The sequence below is a fragment of the Sciurus vulgaris genome, assembly GCF_902686455.1.
Source record: "Sciurus vulgaris genome assembly, chromosome: 7".
Classification (NCBI taxonomy): Eukaryota; Metazoa; Chordata; class Mammalia; order Rodentia; family Sciuridae; genus Sciurus; species Sciurus vulgaris.
This window is the reverse complement of record NC_136467.1, coordinates 105,359,918-105,383,632: the sequence shown is the minus strand read 5'-3', so window position 1 is coordinate 105,383,632 and position 23,715 is coordinate 105,359,918. Positions and strand designations below refer to the sequence as shown.

Below are 23,715 nucleotides of genomic sequence, written 5' to 3'. Positions count from 1 at the left end.
CCTTCCCTCACACCTGAAGCACTGCTGCTGTCCCTCCTTGCTGAGAGATTGTTATCGTTTGGATGTGAGGTGTCCCCTAAAAGCTCATATGTGAGGCAGTGCAAGAAGGTTCAGAGGAGAAATATTGGAGTTATAAGAGTCTTAATCAAATCAATGATTTAATACCCTGATAGAGACTGAGTGATAACTGAAGTGGGAGGGTGTGGCTGGAGGAGGTGGGGTTTAGGGCGAGGCTTTGTATACAGATTCCTATCTGGCAAGTGGAGTCGCGGCTTCCTAATCTCATGTGAGTTGCTTCCCTCTGTCACACACTCCACCATCATGTTCAGCCTCACCTCGAGCCCCAAGGAATGGAACCGGCCTTCTACAAACTAAGATGTCTGGAACCGTGAGCCCTCAAATAAACTTTTCCTCCTTTAAAATTGTTGGGGTCCTTTAGTCACAGCAGTGAAAAAGCTGACTAAAGCAGAGGTAATACATAACAAGGGTTAAGAGCCCGATTTTGCATTCAGTTCTGCCCTCACTCTGAAACGGAATTGTTCAGCTTATTTGGTATAGACAGATACAGAATCTATTAAAAGGGATTAGTGGGATTAGAAGGTCAAATCTAGCACATGGCCTAGATGTCACAGATATTCAGTAAGCAACAATTAAGTTTTCTTATTTAAAAATAACTACTGCTTTGCCAATTATGATTTTCAGTGTTATCTTCCAGATGGGAGTCCTGGGCTGAGCACTGTTCCTTCTCCTGCCCTCTCTACATAAAGTGGGCCCAAGTAGGTGTTGATAGGCAGCCACCACCAACAGCTCCATCTTCCACCTGACAGCAGGTGAATGTGCACCTTTCATACACTGGAAGGTAAAGACCGTCAGGCTGTTTACCATAAGTCCAAGTTTTTTTTTTTTTTTTAATTTGTTATCACTTTCATTTATTCATTCTTTCACTCGCGTATTCACTATATAAAAGGCACTGAACTAGGTAGTAGTACTCAGCATTTTTTTTCATATGCCTGTTGACCATTTGTATCTCTTGAGAAATATCTGCTCAAGTTCTTTGCCCATTTTGTTATTGGTTATTTGTGTTTTTGCTGTTGAGCTTTCTAAGTTCCTTATGTATTCTGGATATTAACCATTTGTCAGATACGTAGTATGCAAATGTTCTCTCCCATTCTGCAGGTTGTCTCTTCACTTGTTGATTGTTTTCTTTGCTCTTCAGAAGCTTTTAAACTTGGTGCATTCACATTTGTCGATCTTTTCTTTCTTCTTTTTTTTTTTCTGTGCTGTTAGGTTCTTATTCACCCGTGCCCACCCCACCCCCAAAATCTTTGCTAGTTCTTATGCCCTGAAGCATTTCCCCTATATTTTCTTTTAGCATTTCATTTGAGTTTCAGGTCTTACATTTAAGTCTTTGATTCATGTTTGAGTTGAATTTTTGTATCTGGTGAAAGACAGGGGTTAGTTTCCTATTATTGAGGAACAGTGTGTGATGATGGAAAGGGCACATGTTTCAGAATCAGACCATGCTGGGTTTGAATCTCAGCTCCTTCATTTACTGTTTTTTGGGGGTTTGTTTGTTTGTTTGTTTGTTTGTTGGTAAACCTTGCCCTGGGCAAGAGGAGATTCAAGACATGCCAGTCCTCTAACTTCACACACCCCTTAACCGATACCACCCTGCCCTGCCCCTACCACCTGTGTGCTTCCTACATGCCTGGCCAGGGGTGCAGTGGGGCAGGTGCCTTTCGGAAACCAGAGTGAAAAGTTCTCACCCAAAAGTGGAATGGGTGGCCCACTTCCACAGCACCTCCTCCCCCATCAGGCAGCAATGGGCTGTTGTGTTGGCTGTAAACTTTAAATTTTCAATTGCCATTTTTAAAAGCCTAAAATTCCACCACAGGTTATTTCATTCATGTGATTTGTACAGTTAATATGTGGAACTGAGAAGTTTCATTTCCACTTTGAATCAATCTTGAGTTTTTCCTGATACATTTATAATTATAATTTTAAACAGTTTAAAAGCCCCCTGTATTAGCTCTCTGAGCCTCTCTTCAAAAGGTTTCTGGAAAGTGGAGTTTTCATTTATAGAAGGTGAAATGGCATCTCTAAGGTCCAGGGCATGGGCTCCCCTCTCCAGCACCTTAGCAGCTTTGCTGCTGAGCCCTCCTCCTTGTACCCTAGCCTTGTTCTCTCCACCTCACCCATAAACCTCTCCTTCTCTCCAAGCACTAATCCAAACTTTCCATCTTTCCCTAAATGAAACAGCTTTTTTTTTTTTTTTTTTTTTTTTTTTGCGGTATTGGGGATTGAACCCGGGCCTTGTGCTTGAGAGGCAAACACTCTACCAACTGAGCTATATCCCAGCCCATGAAACAGTTTTAAATGTGCCTTTTCCTGATCATCAAAATAATACATTCATTGAAACAAATATTCATGTATATGAGTAGGCAATTAAGTATAGAGAAAAAAATTTTAATTACTTGAAATTCTACTGCACAGAGAAAACCATTGATACTTTTTTTTTTTTTTTTTAATTTCTTGTGTGCGAGTGGTGCTGGGAATTGAACCCAGGGCTCAAACACGCTAGGCCAGCACTCTACCACTGAGTCACATCCCTACCTCTTACTGATACTATTTTGATGATCATCCATACAGATTATCTTTCTATAAAAGTACAATAAATTCAAACTTTAAAAAAAAGGTTCACATCAAGATGGTATTCTGTAATTCACTTTAAAAGAAATATAATCCTGTGTGTTAAATATTCTATGACATTGCACATAGATTTATGGTCACCATTTTAAATTGATCTAACCAATCCCTTACTAGTAGGCATTTAGAAACAGCCTCATCTTTTAAGAATGTGAACATTTCAAAATATTTGGCAATACTACTGAGTGGGAAAAAAAATCAGAATTCAGTCTGTGAATTTTTATTACAACCATGAAAAACTGTAGTGTCTAGACACAAAAGCAGTAGAAACTGAATAAATCATGGTAAATGGAAGAGCTTGAAGAAATTTGTTTACAACAGTCATATTTAAACAGCAAAGAAAATTCCTCAACAATAGTGACTTGTAAAAAAACTTCCTATTTTTTTTTAAATGTTATGATAGTTAGGTCACACTTCTGTATAGTGTATTTCAAGTAGTTGATCCCAGTGTAATTTAACCTCATAGTATTTGTCCCAGTGGGAGAGGAAGATACAGTAGCAGAGCCACGTGATCCTTGAGAAAGGAAAAGAAGAGGGTTCAATGTGGAGTTCATGGCCCTTGCCAGAAGGTGTTCATGGGCAATACAGGGGCTGGAGACTCAGAGCAGAGGCTCAAGAGAACATAGCCTCACAGCCTCCAAGGAGACTCCCTCAGCAGATGCCTCAAACTGTCTACTTTCAGTGGCCCAGGCAGCAATAGCTGGGTGAGGAGTGAAAGATGTGTCTGGTGAATATGGACACATCAAGATGTACAGACTGCATAAAATCTGGAGCCTGAAGATCAGAAGTACAGAAAATGGCTGCTTAATGACAGCTGCAATATTCATACATTATTTAACATTTATGTACTAAAAGTGACATACACTGATTAAGCCCTTACTGTACATCAGGCTCTGCAAAAATGCTATATGTACATCCATCAAAAGTCTACTTGGTTCTTCCAAAGACCCAGTAAGGTGGGTACAAGTATTTTCACCCTACTGTTACTGACAAGAAAACTGGGCACAGTTAAGTAACTTAACCAAGTTATCTAGTTCAGTGAAAGAGTGGTTAAAAAAAAAAAAAAAATCAGGCAATTTGAATTCAAAGCCTACACTTGGACTGTGCACACATCTCTGTATTTGTAAGCACAACCCAAGGTGATACAAAGTGCTTATCCAGACAGGGACCACAATGGAGCCTCAAACCTGCAGCCTACTTTTCTGGGGAAGGAGACCCTGCAAGTTCATCGCCATAGTAAACCTTCTACTCATAATGAGCTCCTGCACTGGACTGTACAGATGCTGTCACTGTCTTCCAGGTTCAAGAAGTCTTCATGGAAATGCATAAGACCAAATGTGACCTGGAGTCAGCCCTCTCTAATCTGTTTAGTTTGACACATGCCCTTTGTCAAAAACTTCAGCCATATCACCACAGTCATTTTTTTAGATGTGAAATGGAGAAAAGGCACTTAGGAATAATCACAGAAATCACTTGTGGCAGCAGCTGAGTTTGCAAGCTGAAGAGCAATATATTTAGCTTAAATAGGATGGGTGGAAGGTCAGAATACTATATTTGGGCAAAACACTGATTTGGGGTTGATGAAGTTCAGGTTTGGGCAGCACTCTTCTTCTGCCCTGCCCCATCCCAGGCTTTTCCTTAGGCAGAATCTGCTAGCTTGTTCTCCCAGGGCTCTGGAGAATAGAGGAAACACAATTCCTTGAGAGTGATGAGGTACTACATCACTACAACCAGCAAGCAGCCAAGAAGGAAGCCAGAGAAGCAGCAGCCCTGGAGATATGGGGGTAGTGTGGTTCTGCCCAGGGCATGTAAGCCCTGAAAGGATCCAATCCCAGACAGAGCACCTTTCACTATGGCCATGCTGACCATAACCACTGGCTTTCCCAGTCTTCTTCCCAACCAGACTGAAAGGAGAGCATATTTTAATCATCTCAGAGGAGGTGCTCAATTAATGTTTGTGGAATGAACAAAAAGAGTCCTGGAGGTTGGTCACACATTGTGAATGTACTCAATACTATCTAACAATACACTTAAAAATGGTTAAGATGGTACATTTTGTTATGTGCATTTTACCACAATTATAAAATAATCCATAATGGCATATATTAGAGCCAAAAAGAAAAAAAGAGGTGATGGCCCTCAGATACTTCTAATACTCACTGTATGAAATTTGGTAGTATGTAATTTGAATAATTTGAGTTTAAGAACTATGGTAGGGGTTGGGGTTATGGCTCAGTGGTAGAGTGCTCGCCTACCACACATGAGGCCCTGGGTTCAATCCTTAGCACCACATAAAAATAAAATACAAGTACTGTGTTCACCTACAACTGAAAAATAAATATTTTTTTAAAAAAAGAACTATGGGGAAGATTAATAGTTGTCTAATAGTTCAATAGTGAATCGTGATTTTTTGAAACAAAAAGTCACAAAGCAAGGGCAAATAGGACCCTCCCACTAGGCTGTCCCCACATCCTAAAGCAGGAAGATTCAATAAGTGTGCCAGAAGCTAGAGATATGGTCCTAAGTCCATCCAAGAAACCACCCTCCAACATGTGAATCTCCAAGAAAAACTTCACATGCCTCTCTGGCCCAGAACCTCCCAGTCTCCCATTGCCAACCCAGGGATTTCAAGAAACCAGAGCCTACATTAGAAACACCTGTGTTATGACATGACAGATTACCAGGAATACCATGAGTCCAGATCCTGGTTTCTCAGTTTTCTAGCTGTGTGACCCAAGGCACTCTCCAGGCCTCCGTCTCCTATTTAAAATGATGCACAGGACTCAGGCTGTGTTGTCAGAAGCAAGGCTGTGAATTCTGGCTTGGCCTCTTATGAGCAATGGGAGTCTGGTCAGATTGGACTTTGTAAGCCTCAGTTCACACATGTGTAAAATGGGGTAATCATAGCATCTGCCTCCCAGGATGACCATGAGGACTGCACGGGAGGATACGGGCAAAGTGCTTATCATAGTGCTCGGCACAAAGGAGGCACTCAAAACACAAGGCATGAGTACCATGTACTCGTGGTACGTCAAGTACCATGTAAATGCTACCCAAATTTAAGGGCCAAGTTGAGTCCCATTCTTCATGATGCCCTGATGGCTAGAATCTAAAAGCCCTCTCACCTCAGGGTTTGATCACCACGAATGTACTGGCATTTAGTTATATGCCAATATGCAGTATTAAATCCTATGCTGATATCTAGTGTTTCAGATAAATGTCTTATCTCAGGTGCCCTTTTTTTTTTCCCCCCCAAAGTAGAACTGTGGGAAGTCAAATGAATTTAAATGATATACACAACTACTATTTAAAAAAAAAAAAAAAACTTTTAAAAAGAGAAAGCTGAAAGCTGAGTCAACTGCTGGCAATGTGCTGTACTTTTTCCAGCTTTGCCTTCGCACATGCAAACAGGTCTTTATTAAAATGGGCTCATTCCATACATGCTAACCCCTTTTGTTTCAAACATAAATCCATGTCCACACGTAGAGACTGATGCCATCTTCTTTAAACAGTGATTATGCTCCATTCTATGGTTATATTAATAGTTTACCTAACTGGTTCAATACAGATGGATATTTAGTTGTTTCAAGTGAGTTATGGCATGAGGGCAATGGCCATGTCCTGTGTGTTTCGGCACCTCCACAGAGTTAACATGGTGCATGTGGTAAGCATTCAGTAAGTCGTCACATAATCTCTAACAACATTTGCCTCTGAGTCACAGATGATTATTATCCTACAGTCCATCAAATGTGACTCCCATAACCAGCACCACGGTATGAAGCCAGAATAACGAGCTTCATTTGTAATATTGACTTTGAGATGTAACTCTTAGATCAAAATGACAAACTATTCAATATGATTTCAATACTGGCTCCTTACCTGTATGAAAATTATTTAAGACCAAGCAACCCAAGAGAACTGAAAACATGATATCTGCACAAAAACTTGCACATGAAAGCTTGGGCAAGATTATTCATAATTTTCAAAAAGCAGAGACAACTCAAATGTTGCTCCGCTAATGAATGGATAAAATATGGTATTTCCATACAATGGAATGAGTCTGTCATAAAAATGAATGAAGTACTGACACGTGCTACAAAACGAATAAATCTCAAAAACATGCTAAGTGAAAGAAGCCAGACACAAAAGGCCACTTATCATAAGATTACATTTACATGAAATATCCAGAATAGGCAAATCCAGAGAAAGAAAGTAGACTAATAGTTTCTGGGCTGGGGTGGGTGGGAGCAAGGGGAAATGAAGGCTACCAGATTTTTCCAGGGGATGACGGAAATGTTATGAATTAAATAATGATAATACTGTAATATACAGTGAAGATACTAAAAACCACTGAATTATGTATGTTAAAATGGTGAATTTAATGGTATGTGGCATATCAATTAAAAACACAGAAAAAAATCTTTGAAAGGGGGTTATCAAATGACAATTCTACTTTACAACTTATTTTCTGAAAACATTACATAAGGGCCACGGAATGCCAAGTGCTGTGCTGAGTGCTAGAGACACTGTGGTAAGCTAGGGCTGCGCCCCAAAGGAACTGACAGGCAAGCACAAAGGGTGATGGGACCACACACAGTCAGGGGCTGTAAGGACCAAGACAGGCTGTCCTGAGGGAAGAACTTGCATGAAGGGCCAAAAGCAAGAGAAGCATCATGGAGGGGCTGAAAGATAATTCATTATCCAAACACACCAAAGTAATTTAAAATATCCAAGTATTTGTTTCCTATTATATACTGGGCACTGTGCTAGATTGATGAGAATATTAACATCAAACAAATTTGGAATGCACACTGGTATAGCACACTGTATATTTTCATGGGTACATGATAGAGTCTGTGGCTGATTCATTGATTTAAATTCATGGTATTTAAAAAGGACAAGAACACTTTTTCAATATGTTTTAAAAAACAAATAGTTTTGCTTTGGTCCACTCATTCCACCTTTGGGATGTCCAGATAGGTACAAGATCTGCCTGTATAGCTTGAAAATGATACATACCATGATTTTCACTGCAGCAGTGTTTATAAAAACAAAAAAAAAACACAAACTAAGCAAGTATTCATCCAAAGGGAACTGGTTAAATGGATTAAGATGAACCTGCATCATGGAAGACTATGAGATATTACACATCAATGAGGAAAATGTACGTGCATGGGGAAATCTCCCAGATGTTTGGGTAACCAAAAGGTAAGGTGCAAAACAGTTTAGATAATATACTTCATTTTGTGTAAGAAAGGGACAATAATACATGTGTATATGTGTAGATACTCATGTACTGTATATATCTTATATATTTACAGTTGCTTGTATTTACATAAACAACTGAACAAGAATGACACACAAAAACTGAAAGTGGTTACTAAGGGCAAGGGATAGGAAGCTGGATGTGAACAGGTGAGTAGAAAGGGACATTTCTCAGTGTATTCTTCCTATCAGTTTTTGATTTCTGGGTCATGTGATATATCACCAAATAGTACTTATTCCAAAAATTTTTTTCCTCAGCTTTTTAAAGCTGGGATTGTAGGTTCTCTGTCGGCATGCATATGCTAAAGTAGCCAGCATTCCTAATGTGCACACAAGCATCTCTAAACGGTTACCTGAGAACCCAGAAGAGACAAAATGGATAGAAAAGCGTCAAATAACCACAAGAGCAGAAAGGCCACTCAAGACACACTCTATTCTGTATGTACACAGGACCATCCCTGACAAATTCATATCAGCCACATATTAGGAACAGAGGTAATAGAGACACTGAGAAAATATGAAATAACTCCTTCCTTTAGGGTGGGGCTTAGGTCACAGCAAGTGCAAGGAGCCATACCAGTCCTACTGCCCATAATCTGTCCATGTAACTCCCTTGCTCAGAAATCTTCCATGGCTCCCTGTTCACCAAGTTCAAATGTTTGAACAAGGGCATCCATGGCCTGCACCCCGTTTGCCAGTCCAAACTCATATTCCACTACTGCCTGTAGTAGCATATGCGCGCGTGCGCGCGCATTCACACACACACACACAGAGCTTCAGCAACACAGAGACACTCACCACTGCCCCCATACCCTGTCTGTCTACAACACCCTCTCCCCAAAATGTTGGCTGTGCCAAGAACCTTCAGGCCTCAAGGCCAAGATACACTTTTTAAAAAACTTGTCCTTAACCCTCCCAGGGAGTTTTGCTCCCTTCCTGACCTTGAACACACAAGTGCAACAATGACACTGTCACCTCCCTGAGGACTCTTGGCTCTTCTGAGAAGGCAGAATCTTCACCTTTTCATCTTTTATGCCTAGCCTGAAGGAGAGCATTTGGCAGATAGCAAATGCTCTCTGAGTCTGTCTGAATGAATAAACGAGAAGGCAGAAGGGGGTTCAAGGGAGGAATTTACTCTATTAGGAAAGGAAGGCCAGGAAAGCATCCTGAGCTGGGGTGCTGCTGCAATATCGGAGATGGACATGAAAGGAGAAGCAGGAGTTGGCAGAATGAGAAGGGACCAAGACAAGATTCAGGGGTCAGGGGTGCATGAACTAAAGCAGAGAAGCAGGGAAGACAAGGGAACATTCAGGAAGCACAGGTGGGCTGGTTCACAAGGAGGGTCAGGCAGAGGGGAGGCCTGGGAATGTGCAGAGGAGTCCAGGACAAAGGCTACCCAAACTGCAGGAAGCCCTGAAACCTTCAGCTGAGCACCCCGGGAGGAATTAAAGTAGGGGAGACCATGCTCATCTCTGTGTTTAAGAACAGTTCATGGAAGAAGGATCAGAAGAATCGAGGGGCTAGGGCCACATCACCACCACCACAGCCATTCAGGTGAGAGATGTCAAAGAGCTAAGGACAAAGAGCATTAAGGGCAACAGGTGACTCGGGAGTAATTCAGGAGGGAAAACCAGAACAGATGTGCCGGATAAATCAAGCATGTACCAGGAGAGGGGGGAAGTAAAGGATTTCTGTCTGGCATGTGCACTCCTGGAAAATGCAAACTGCAGTCCTGATGGGAGTGGGGAAGTTAATAAAATCGTGGGTATCACCTACTGGACTTGGTAAAAAGACCACTAGATCCTGTATCACTCAGTACAACAGAATGATATCCGTGTTCAAGGGCAAGACAAGCATATTTAACTAGGGTGCCAGAACAGACCAGGGGAACACCTCGCTGCACCTGTGACTAGAGGCCTGGTAAAAGTTCAGGGATGAGTGGATTACACTGTCAAAGAAATCTCAAAATTATTTACTGATACCCATTAGGTATAAAATACATATAGACCTCAGCATTTAGTAAGTACTCATTAACTTTTTTGAACGAATGACACATACAAGCCATACCTACATTCCTCTGTCCACCAACCACACCCCCACTATAACTAGAAATACCTCCACAAGGAGAGCTGACATTCCCTTGGCATCCACTGAGCACTGGAACAAAGCCTGCTTCCTCAGGTAAGGCCGTGGGACCTGTATGCAACTCTCTTTATAGTTTATTTAGCTAAGAAAAAATACAGAGTAGAGGGAAAAGATATAACTCACTAAAGATCTTCCTTTTAAAAAATCAGATACCACATGACAAGCAAACAAAAAGCTTTTTAATAAGTCTGAAGAACACTTCAGGGGTAAAAGTCGTACACAGGCAATCGAGACGGTACAACAGAATGATATCCATGTTCAAGGGGAAGACAGCATGAGCACAGCCTCGGGCTTATAATTAGGTCTACAGAAACACTGTCTCTCTCTCTGAGCTCAATGTTTGTGGGGCCCCCCTCACACCTGGGCCTTGCTGCTTTATGTATCACATAAAATGTACAGGAAAGAGATCTGAGAATCAACACCAGCAAACATTCTGGTGTGTGGGTGCTGCCTGCTCCATGGGACTTACTTTCTGGCTGGAGGTCGAGACAGAAAGGTCGCCAGGGGGACGTTCTCACATGGACCACTGCTACAGCCTCCCAACCTGACTCCCTATGTCCAGTCTCACCCTACAAATCACTCTCCAGGCAGTCTCCAGAGTGATCTAATCACGGCACTGTCCTCCCCAAAACTCTCTGAAGGCTCCCCATTACATCCAGGATAAAGTTTCAACTCCAGAGCAAGGCCTATAAAACACTCCATGATCTGGCCCCACTATTGCCCCTCCTTCCCATTCCCAGAGCATCCTATGTTACTAGTTTGCAGAGTACCCCAAGTTCCTCCCCACACCTACCCTTTTCACCATTCTGTCTTCATAAGGATGTGCTGCTCCCTCTGTCTAGGACCTCCCATAACTCCTGTGTTCCTAGCCTTACTTAGCATGTGCCTACTCCAATTCTGAGTTAGAAGCCCCTTCTCCATGTTCCCACGGAATGTTTTTCCCTGTGGAAATCCTGTTGGGTAGAACAGAATTGCATACTAGACATAGAAAACCAATATGGCAGCTCAACTAGAGTACTAATCCTCAAGTGGCTTATTTCTTATCTTCTTAAATAGATGGGAAGGTGAGTTCCTTTGGATTAGGCAATGGGTCTTTATTTCTGTGTTCCAAACACCTAAAAAATGCGCTGGTTAATCAGCACCTGCACAAGAGAACAAGAACCAGCTCTGTTCAGACTTACCTACCTTATGCCACAGGAGCAGCAGTACACAAAGGTGGGACTGAGAACAACACTGGCCAAGTTACCCTCGGCCATACCACAGCTAAAGGCTGAAGGTGTGGTATTGGTCAGAGACAATCTGACAACGTCATAATTGTCATGCCTGGAGTTATCTGGACTCAAGAAACTCAGGAAGAGAAGCCAAGAAGCATCACATTCTTATTTCTCAGACTCCAGTAATGACCACACTAAAGTTGTGTCAACAGGTTGACTGGCTTTCATTTCAAATTTTAGTGCCTTGCACAGAGTAAGTATATATGCTGAATAATTCTTTTTTTTTTAAATTGAAAGTCTGGGTGGCTGAATAGTGTTGAATGGGGATATTTCCAGGCTGGCAGTGGGGTGAGGGGGCTGTAAGAATGCCAGAAATGCTTCTTTCAATTTCTTGGGTAATAAATGTACTGTATAGCAGACAAACTGTTTCTTATTTCAGGGCTAGAAAGGTGTTGCTCCCCAGAAATTTCTGGGAATGAATCATTCTGAATATCCAAATTTTCCATATTAGATGTTTTAGTCAGCTTTTTTGCAGCTGGAACCAAAGGACTTGACAAGACTAATGTTAGAGGAGGAAATGTTCACTTCGTTATCAGAGTTCAGAGTTATCAGTTTCAGAGTTCTTAGTCCACAGATGGCCAACTCCATTCCTCAGGGCCCATGGTGAGGCAGAACATCATGGCAGAAGGGAATGGCAAGGAAAGCAGTTCAGGTCATTGCACCAGGAAGCACAGGGAAACTGACTTCCCTCGCCAGACAAGATATACACTCCAAAGGCACACCCTCAGTGACCTACCCCCTCCAATCACACCCTCCTTGATGGCAGTTAATCCTTATTAGAGCTTTAATGTACCAATCAAGCTAAGGCTCTCATAACCCAATCTTACTTTATCTCACACATGAGTTTTGGGGGACACTTAATATCTAAACCATAACATTACCCCAGACCTGGACTTGAAACTTTAACATTAGTTATTGTGACTATACATCTTTCTAAAAAGCTATATGAGTATACAAGTTGCAATGTGTTCTGGGTGTTGGATTTTTTTCAGATTTTGGAATATTTGTGTGTGTGTGTGTGTGTGTGTGTGTGTGTGTGTGTGTGTGTATACATATATATGTATATATATATATAAAATTTGGGAATGAGACCCAAATCTAAATGTGAAATTCACATTTCATATATACTTTATGTACACTGCCTTAATAATTCTGTGTTATAAACGCTGGCAATTGAATGTGTGGCCTCACAAATGCTAGGCAAGTGCTCACCACTGAAATACATCCTTAGCCCCAAAATAATTTTATAAATAAACATTGTAAATAATTTTGTGCATAAAACAAGGTTTCATGGTGTGGAATTTTCCACTTATGGCATCATGTCAGTGATCAAAAACATTTCAGATTTTGGAGCATTCTGGATTTTATATTTAGGGATTAGAACTATACAGCCTATACTGTATACTCTTTACTTTTTCATGGAACTACAGAATAATAATTATGATCATATATTATACTTTACTATTCTAATAATCTTAAAATCTACTATAGATGTTTGCTTATACTAAAGGACACCAAGCATTCAGAGTTTTTTAATTGCTTATTTTTTCAAGTATTCGAGAATGGATAACCATCCCACTAGCCTATCTATACCACCCGCACCATCTCCCATTTTCTTATTCTTTCTTCTATAAGTTTGATAACCATTCTCCAGAGCACTGTGTATAAAGCAAGCGCAGGTGGGCTCTGAACAGGGCCTGAAGGACTAGATGGGAGTCTAGGTCACCAGGGCATGGGTTCTGAGCCAACATCAAGCTGCTCTGACCTGAATCCTGTTCCTTGGCTATGTTCCAAATGGATGAGGCAGCCACAAACAGGAGCTGAACATAGTTGAGATATTACTCCAATATTTTCTACATATAATAATGTACATATTGTGCTCTTATGCTGCGCCAAGCCCTCTTCAAAGTGCTGTGTTTCTATTAATATTTCTAGTACTCCCAACAACTCTATGATGTACTGTTATCCCCATTTTATGGATGAGGACACTAAGGCACAGAGAAGTTAAATAATTTGCCTAGATGGCACTGTTAGGATGTGGAACAGAATTCAAGCTCAAGCAGTCTGGCATGACCTTGACCACTATGATCCACAGCCTCTGAAGATTTCCTAACAGAACCACACCACAAGGAACCCTTACTCACTATACTATGAAACAAAATGCAAGTTCATAAAGCTATGTGTAGATCAGCACTGTCCAACATAACATCCAGCAGTAATCAATATGTTGTGTATTTGCACTACCAAGCACTTCAAATGTGGTTGGTATAAATGAGAAACTGATTTTTAAATTTAAGTTTAATTCATTCCCATCATTTTAAGGAAAAGAGCAAGCCATTTTAGGCTAGAGTACCTGAAGAGATCTGTGAGATGAAGTGGGAACCTGTAGAAGTAGCACTGTAAATTGTTAAGCAAGGCCTGATTTAGAGTACAGCTGGGGATGTGGGACCAAGGGGTGTGAGATCACAGGTTAGGTTCAGAGTCTATATTCACCCTACTGATCCCCTAAAAAATAAGCTTCAGAAGTGTATAGATGTCTATGTGATGAACTTATCATCAAATATGAAAATACTACCTCAAGCACAGAGTCCCAGATACATTCAGAGGACTAGTATGATAAAACCTGACTTGGCAGAGCAGAGAGCATGAGCCAATCTGCCCATTAGGGCCTCTGACATGACAGTCACAAAGCCAAGCCCACCCTTCCTATCCCAAAGATTCCTTTCTAATATATAGATTTTCTCCTCCACCCTGGGTTCTGCTAAGCTATCATTACATGCCAAACCCAAATTTAGGCTAGAACCCAATTTCAACTGAAATATGAAATAAAGTCAAGGTGAGAACTTAAGTGTTCTAACCGAAGGAAAATACAACTTCACTCTATTTCTCCTCCTATATCTGTATGGTCAGAGGAAGATGCATCTAATTATTACCTGCCAACTTAAGTTCTGTGTACATTTTCTGACCCTGTTGTATATGCCCATGTTAAAAAGGCATGACTAAGCCAAAGAAGTCCACGATCCCGTAAAGCAAATGCAGCTTCGAAGAGGTAAAGGATCTCTCGTGTGCCACATAGGTTTTTACCAGAAAAATACAGGCCCTACTCCTTGCCTCTTCTACCACACACTCCACAGGGTACTAGCCACAATTCATGACTCAAGGACTGTGGAAGAGGAATACATGTTCTCCTTCATGACCCCACTAGAGACAAAACTGCTACTTAAAAAATAACAAAAAGCAAAAATCAACCATCACCCATTCCTTCCCACTTCAACATCCCTCTTCCAAACAGATCACAAAAATCCATATGAACAAGTTATTCCTTGCCCACAGAGGTCAAAAGTTGATCCAGTACAAAGTCAGACTACAAACGAAAAACATACTTTAAACTCCAGAAATGTAACGTCTAAAAAGTTCAATTCTGCCCCAAGTTCCAAGGAATTCCTCTCAGCCGGAAACCAGGCATTGTGAAGCAGGCCTTGAGATTTCCTGCAGGACTCCAGGAATTGCTGGAGAGGAGGCCTGTTTACCCAAGGATTGCTCCTCCAGGTCAGGAGCCCCCAGACTGCTCTTAAACCTCAGGAAAGAGCTGGTCACACTTCCATGTCACCTCTAAACCCAAGGCATACTCACCCTGACTCTTGATGCTATCTTCTCAAAGATTTGGCATTGCATCAGGCACAGAGACCTAACCACCAACATTTGTTGATTAACAAGCATGGGAGCATGATCCTGGGCATTCCTCAAAGCAGGGGGTGGAAGGCACCAGGAGAAAGAGAGGAATAGTTGTATAAATTCCATCTCTACCTGTTGTCCTAAAACATATCCTTTGAATGGGGCCTGGTGGCCCATGCCTGTAAACCCAGCAACCTAAGAGGCTGAGACAGGGGGATCACAAGTTCCAGGCCAGCCTCAGCAACTTAGGGAGATCCTGAGGCACTGAGTAACTCAGCAAGACCCTGTTTTAAAATTAAAAAATTAAAAGGGTTAGGATGTAGCTCAATAGTAAAGCACTTCTGGGTTCAAAAACTAGTACTATAAGAAATACAAAAACAAAAACAGACAAATCCTTCCCCTTCCCCAGGAGCCAAAGAAGTCTTCACAATGGTGTTAGGTCACTCAATAATCACTTTTTAAAATTTTCTGTGGAAAGAAAAAAATTAAATACTTCTTATGAGAACTATCTGCACCTTTGTAATAAAGATGGAGGAACAGACTGATTAAATTAACACTACTCCGTCCTTGCAAAATTCTGGAGCTTCCTTAAGAAGTCCTCTCCCTGTTTCAAAGCCAAGCAGGGGAGGCTCAGAGGATTATGACCCTCCTACCCGAGCTGTGCTCTCCTCCACCCACCCTAAAAGGGCATTACAGATCATGACAGGGTTTGATATTCAAAGTCTTTTAAAAGATGTGGATGAATTCTCCTAACCTCAGTCAACCAATAAAGGACTCCCACTACTAAAAAGCCCCAGCCCTATTTGTATTTTATTTAAAGATAGGGTCTCACTGAGTTGCTTAGGGTTCCTATGTTCTTATATGAATACGTGACTAGTGTAACTCCACATCATGCACAATCACAAAAATGAGAAGTTATACTCCATGTACATATGATGTTGTCAAAATACATTCTACTTGTCAAGTATAACTAAAAAGAACAAATTGAAAAATTAAAGAGCTTAGTAGTTAATCTCTCCCTCTACCCTTTTTTCTCTTACTTTCTCCATTTTTTTTCTGCTATTTGAGGATGAAAAAAACAGAGATGAACATCTAAAAACCAGAAGCAGACCCTCACCAGACACTGAACATGCAGTGCCTTGATCCTGGACTTGCCCAGACATCAGAACTATGAGAATAAAGTGTTGGTTGCTTCAGCACTCAAATCTATGCAATTTCTGTGACAGTTACTCCAATGAACTGACTTCAGATAGTAAAGTATGCATCAGAATACCAGTTGTGCCCTTCAAGCTATCTAGGAGTGACCACCAACTACTCTTCTCTGAATACTGACAACACCAAACCCAGCGGTCAGTTCTTAATTTAATAAACTGCCCTTTGCAACAAAAGCAATGGCTTGAGATTGAAACTGAAGAGTTGGAGGTTGCACCTGACACTCACATCAAGCTTTAGACCTGACTAGAGGTACAGCACTCGCCTTGCATGCACAAGGCCCTGGATTTAATCCCCAGAACCACAGAAGAAAGAAAAGGACCTGACTCCATTCCACAAATAGTGAATCAGTTTTAAGTCACCACACAGTAACCTCTTTCAGGTGAATAAGGACCCCACCTTATTCACTTCTGCATCACAGAGCTCCCACAGGCACACAGCAGTATGCAGGCACTCAATAAGCAGTTGCCAAATAACTCAACATAGAGATCTTAAGGAACATATATCAATTCCAAGACTTCTACACAGCTTGGCATTTAAAGATGGAGTCTAGAATCCCAGTGGGCAGATGCGCCAGAGGCCAGAGACAGTTCAGAAGACAAGGCCTCAGTTTTGTTAAAAATTCAATCTTCTGTGCTAGGCAAATCTCCCAACCTCTGGGGTAGGGGACATCTTTTTTTTTTTTTCTGTAAACACATCAGAAGACTTCTTGGTTTTCCCTCTAAGATCTTCAGTTTATATGGCCACAATGTTAACTTGATGACAAGGGCAAGGCACAAGTGACAACCAGAAGCATCTAACCTACACGGGTGCTGGGAAATAGCAGGCAGTAACTTCAACGGTAGATAAATCCTGTGCTCATTTGCCCATGTTCACAGGTGATAAACCCATACATTTAGATCATCCTCTGTGGTCTTTTTCAGGGAGATGGAAATTTCAATGATTATTCCAGGCAGAAAGTGGAACAATGACCCAAAGACATTATTTCCAGGTAATAAACAGATTCCACTCAGACAAAGAAAAATAAAGCAGCCTGTGGCTACATTCCATAGACGCCCCATTCGTGGGAGCATCAGGGCTGAGCTCTAAATGCAAGCCAGACATTGCTGGATTCTTATTTTGGCTCCAACTCTAATGCAGAGTGGATGGTCCTTGGCCAAATCTCTCCTCTAGAAGTCAGGCTTTGGATGGGTATGACAACCCCCATAAACCATCCCGATTACAGGGTGAGGCCAGTAAAGCATTTCACAGATGTAAAATGCTGCCAACCCTCACAGACAAATGAGGGAAGACATCCAGAGGCAAAGGAGCTCTGGTAGAGAGCCACAGCGCACCCCCTCCCTAACCCTGGGTTCCCATAATCTCAACAGAGGGCCCAGAGGCCTCAAAAACCCCCAACTCATAATCTGGTCCCATTTCTCCTCTGCTGAAAAGCAAGGAAAGCTGGGTGAACTTTCACCATCCAGAATAAGCCCTTGCAAAGTTCTATAAACCACACAGTTAACTCATAACCTTAAGCAGCTGTAACTAAGTTTGGTTTGGTTCCCATACACTGCAGGACATTTGAGACAGTGGAGGTAAATCAAGGCAAAGGAGCAGAGTGTGATAAAGGTCTGCTCATAAAACAGAAAGGGCTGTTTGGGAACCGTTAGTAGTTTTACTGGTTTCTCTCCTCCCCCTTCTTCTTTAACCATTAGGTACCAATGGATACCAGATACACAGCGCTGGATAGAAAGGATAGAAAGGTTACGTGATAGTATCAGCAGTTTCCCACCAAGGCCTGCTAATAGAGCTCTCGCTGATTAGAAAGCACTTCTGTCCTTTGGGAACTCTAATCCGTGCTTATCAAACCTCTGGCTTCGTCACTTATCAGGGTGGGAATGAGAGGTACATCAGCTATGCCACAGAGTGATTTCTGGGGCCCCTGCCCATGAAGAAACAGATCAAAAAGGAGTTCATGCCTGGCAGAGTGAAGCTTTCACCATAGCAACACATGTTATTCTACAAACAGTCAGGACTAAGGCACTCTGTTGCGACCAGTCTGGACAGTGCCTCCAAGAAAATGAGCGACTGAGGCTTCAGACAACAAGGCAAGCAAGAGAAAAGTGCCACCTATTTAGCTTGCAGGGCAATCTCCTCATGGTTTTTACTTCTCCACAAAGCTGACAGCAGCAACACCAAAACCCTCCAGTACCCACGGTCCATGTTCTAAAAAGGTGGATGTCAGACAGAAAACAGATGTTCAGTCACACCACAGGGATTCCTGTGGAAGAGAGGAACTCAGGTAGAGCAAGTAATCAAACCATTCGGAAAACAGACAGTTACTGGGGAATTTGGGGAAAGGACTCCATCTCAAAACATCTCATCTGTAGAATGAAACACAGCCAGGATGACCAATGAGCCATCTGAGAGTGGAAGGTGGACTCAGAGACTCAACAATGAAGGCCATAAAAGTCATCAGTGTGGCTGCTGAGCCCATTGACAAAGTGGCCATTTGCCAGGCACAATGCTGGTGACACATACTAGTCTTCACCTTGAAATATGTCAAAACTTTATCAGCTGGGCACTGCCTATTTCTGGATATCACATTTTCATCAAGGGAAGGAACAGGAATAACCAAAACACCTTTATATTCTAAGAATATAGATTAAAGGAATATGATTATACCAGACACTTGACCAAAAGAAAATCTAGCTCTGAATTTTTGCTTTGTGGTTCAAATCACTGAGTCACACATAGAAATCCAATTGCTAATCAATGGCACCCCAGATAATAAGTTACTCCTCTTGGTTTCCTCTGACTTCTCTAGAACACCACTGCTGGACCACATCATAGACCGAAGAGGGGGATGCAAAGAGCTATAAAAGGGACAAAAGAACTTCTTCAAAAGTGCATTAGAAGTTAGTCAAAGAAAGACAACTTATGTCCACAGATGTGTGTCTGTGACATTTGTATACTTCTTTCTATTACTGCAGTAGAAGAAGAATCATTTTATAATGCTAACATTAAAAGAGAACCAGCAGCCCATTTCAGGTTATAATACCTGCAGGGATGTGTAGGAAGATGTGAACTATTGCCACAGCTGATGACTGTGACACATGAGATGGGCTCATATGTTGCAAACATTTCATCCTGACAAGTCAATCATTGAGTCAGGAACAAGGAAGAAGGCAGTTCCTGGAGAAAAGGTAGATATGCCACACCTATCTCCAAAACAACTAAAAAGCAAAAAACAGCCACTACTCAAAAATTCCGCTGGGTCCTAAACCCTTAAGTCATCATAGACCAAACAGAAACCAAAGCTACAAATGACAGAATTTCACAGATATTTCTTTCCAGCTGCAGAGACTGATTAAAAAAAAAAAAAAAAAAAAAAAAAAAGTTTACATCTCAAAAATGACACTTTAAAGGTAATGGATAAGTTGCTTCCTCTCTTGCAGAGCCCCCTTCTTCTTATTCTCCATTTGATAATGAAAGAGTTTTCCTCTTCCCCTGCCTGTTTCAGTTGGAAACGTGGCACAGACAGGACACTGGAAAGCAAAAGGAAAGGGGAGGAGGGAGGCTACTTTCAAATCTGACACATACACACACCCCAACCAGCGAACACACCCTGAAGGACTGTCAGGACCAGACTCCACCTAAGAAAGGACCAAACTATTGAGTAGAAAACTCCCCCTGGCGCCACCTCTCCCAAAAGCAGAGTTAAGAAAGAGAAAGCTGGAAAGGAAGGAGGGGGAAAATAAAGTTCCACATTCCTGACATTTTTTAGCCAAGTGCTGTGGCTGCACAGCACAGCTCTATTCCAAACGGCCCAAAGGACAGGGAGAAAACCTGAGTTCAGGGGGGAGAACCTGCCCCCTGTCTTGGAAGTAGGATGACCCAAACCTAAACCCAAGGCGGGGAAATGCTGAGGAGGCCAGACAGCCTTTCATGTGTGTTCCCAAAGGAAGTGATCCCAAGGGAAGGAATTTGAAGTCAACATCTCCCTGAAAATAGAGAGCTGAAGTCCTAGGGTTCTTGAGAGGGAAATGAAGGGCCCTGAAAGCTGCAGAGGTGCCTAGCAAGGCAGAGCTGAGATGGACGCACAGGGTTATGACTGCCCAGGGTGTGGGATAGTGGGCAGCATGAGGCCCATCTCATCATCCAAGATTGGGCAGGGGACCCTAGAGCGAGCAGTGGTCAGAAGAGTCGCTCTCTGTGGGAGGAATAATGATTGAGTTTTCCTGGCTCAGTTTCTGAAAGAAGAAATCCTAGCCTGGCACAAGACAGGAATTCAGGAGCCTGATGGCCTCTCTCCCCTCCTCCCCACACCCCCTGCACCTCCTTCTGTATTCAATTCTATGAAAAACTGTGTGAAGTTCTGGACTGTATCCCCTTCCCACCATATCCACCCCTACATACATACACCTTACCCCAGGGAAGAACTCAGAAGATTATTAAATATCCAGTCAGTCCTGTGCTAAGTTTTGAGGCACCTCCCCATTCCATCCCCTCGCTTTCCCTCATTTTACTCCAAATATGAAGATGCCTATATTGGTTTGTGTGAGGACCCTACATGTTTCTGTTCTCATTTGGCAGGGAGAGCAAAGTTCCAATCCAACTCCCCTACAAAAAAATACACCTATCTCTGTAGAGAGTCAGTTGGTAGGAACAGTCAGTCAGGACCTACTATGCACCCAGCCCAGAAGGCAAGTACTTCACACCGGAGATTCAGAGCAAAGCCTTCTTTCTCCCAGACTAGCAGAAATTGACAATCTCTGAGCACCTCTAAGAGGAGACACCTGCCCTGTAAATTTAGTAATCTAAGGTGCCATGGGAAGAGAAGTGGAGATGGTGGAAAGAGGGCACCAGGCATTTCAATTAGGCCCTTTCCACACTTCCCAGCCCATTCCTAAAGGAGTCAGCAGTTTTGTTTGTTTCTCATTTTGGACTTTTCTCTCTCATCAGGTACCAGTAAGATGAGTTCCTGGTACCTTTCGACTTCCACAGATTCGTGGGTTTAGTGCAAAGGACTTTCCAGAAGACCAGACACAAGGAGGGAAGGAGGTATGGGACTCACACACTAGACAGCTCTTTTTACACAAAGATAAAGCAGGTAGAGTCAGAAACCTTAACAAATGCAAGGAAACAGCAGAGAGCCACAGACTATGCAGAAGATGTGGCTGCTTCAGAGGGTGTGGCTGTGAGATTTATAGATGACACGTGTGTCTTTCTAGCCAGACCCTCCAAGACTGGGACCTCTTCCCCGCGGAGGTTTCCTGGAATGCAGGGCAGAAAATAGACACAAGGGTATCAACAAATACAATTCTGTTATTTCAGTAAATTATTATTATGATAAATAATAAAACTGCTCAAAGAGCAAGAAATTAATTCTCACCTTGGTAGGAAACATTACAGTTTTTGTTGCTGGAATCTCAGTTAAACCTACAAACCACCCTGTGAGTAACACAAGGTATTACCAACTACTTCAACAATGGGGAAACTGAGGCTGCAGTCAGTTTTCAATCAGACTAGAGAGAGCAAGAAGTGGGACACAGCCCTAATATACCACAGGTGGCTGTAGGGATGGGAAGGACCCAACAGAAGGAGCACTACAGAAGGGGTGAAGATCCCTATGCCAGTCTCATGCTCATTTCCTACAGACTCTGAAGCCCAGCCAAGGTCACATGCACACATCCAAACCTGACCTGGCCACCACAAGAATGCCCCCAGCTTGAGGGCAGCTCCACCAACCAAGTAGGACCCTTGTCATCCATAAAAGGAGACAGGGGACCCAGAGACAGAGGCACACAGAAGGAGGAATCAGCCAGGCTAGGAATCGTCCATCTCCAAGGCAGCTTTTAAATGGTTACAGCTTCTTAACACATCCCCCAGAATGCAGATAAGCAACCCTACCCAGAAGGGAGGACAAGGAGCCTACTCACAGGAACCAGAGGCGACCACGGTGAGCGTGAGGGGAGTGCCACTTACATATCTCACTCCTGAGACAAGATAGACCACAGAGAATCCAAACCCAGTTTCCTCCATTCTACCCACTTTTGAATATCACATTTCTCTCTCTCTCTGTAGGAGTAAGGAGTCTTTCCCATCAGCCCCCTTGGATTCTGACCCCTTACTAAAACTCCTAGTTCTGAGGCCTACACGAGTGCACTGCTGACGGTATAGGATCCCATCCTCTGCCCCCATCTCAGCAGCCACACGAAAATCACCTTTCCCCTAAAAGGAGAGGGTATCCCTGTCCATCTCCTTACCCCTATAAAAGCGGTGAAGCTCTGGGTCCATCATACATGGATCTAAAGAGACAGTCCCCAGAGTGACAAAGGGTAACTCAAAACTGGCCGTTTATGCCATAATTAAAAATAATAAGACGGCAGAACGCCACTGCTGGGATAGAGCCAGGGCCACACGTGAACACCTGGAGCACGTTCCAGAGGTAAGGATGCGAAACACCCAGAAAATTAGGAGGGAGGTGAAAAGGGTCAAGGTCCCTCCCACTGTAAGAGCCTAGATGAGAGAGTGACCCCCCACTTGGGACAAGACGGGTTGTGCAATGACTGGTCTGGGAGTCTCCCGGCTTGGCTCCCGGATGCCAGAAAGGAAACCCCACGCGTCGGGCCAGGGTGGCAGCGCTGCGGTTGGTTGGCGTCCAGACTTGGTTTCAGGGCTGCAGAGAGGGCTGCAGGATATGGTGGGTACCCAAGGGGGCGGCAGAGTATGGCAACACTGGCACGGCGCGAAGCTTGGAGGTACTGTCTGGGTTGACCGGGGTACAGGCCAAGGGGGAGTCCAGGGCACAAAACCTGTGTGCAGATAACGTGCAGGACAGCCCGGAGTTCCTGCTCAGATGAGGACTAGGGGACCTGCAGGAGTAGTCCCGCGGCGCACGAGAGAAGGCACTGCCTGCGCCCCCAGCACCCCCTCCCCAGTCTCTCACCTCGAACATAAGCCCGATGAGGACGCAGAGCACCAGGCAGAAGCCGATGTCCGCATGGTTGTGGATGACGAACTCTTGACTGAAGAGCGGGTAACTTTTCGTCCTCCTGCGGAAAGCCATGGCAGCGGGCGCGCAGCGGCCGGCGGGGCCCGCACCCTCTCTCACCAGCCGCAGTGCAAACTTCTCCAGCCACGGCCCGGTCCGCCCGCCGGCCCGCCGACCGCTCACCCAGCCGCCCGCCCGCCGAGCGCGGAACAACTTCTGGGCCCCGCCCCCTTCCTCCGCCCGCCCCCGCCCCCGCCGCCCGGAACCGCCCCCGGCCGCAGCCCCCTCCCCACCCGCGGCCCGCACTCGGCGCGCAGGGCCCGCCCGGCCCTGGCCCGGGCCCCGCCCCCTGAGCGCTTAACCCTCTAGCAGCCGCGGCCGCGCGGGAGGCTGCGGCCGCGGTGTCCGCGGCCGGGAGCTGCGGGAGCAGCGGGAGCAGCCCGGAAACCCCTCGCCCGG

The 23,715-nt window shown here is 43.5% G+C and overlaps 1 protein-coding gene across 2 annotated transcripts in view; it reads right to left on the bottom strand.

Annotated features, from left to right (window-relative positions):
• Positions 1 to 23,485, bottom strand: part of TRAM2 (translocation associated membrane protein 2) — an 80,502-nt gene extending 57,017 nt beyond the window's left edge. The window contains exon 1 of one of the 2 annotated variants that reach the window (XM_079147653.1): positions 23,212 to 23,485. In XM_079147653.1, coding sequence (XP_079003779.1) covers positions 23,212 to 23,331 — 120 coding nt within the window. In that variant the 5' untranslated portion in view covers positions 23,332 to 23,485. The remainder of the gene's footprint in view (positions 1 to 23,211) is intronic. The other variant, XM_079147652.1, reaches the window with a different exon arrangement.
• Between the last annotated feature and the right edge of the window lie 230 nt (positions 23,486 to 23,715).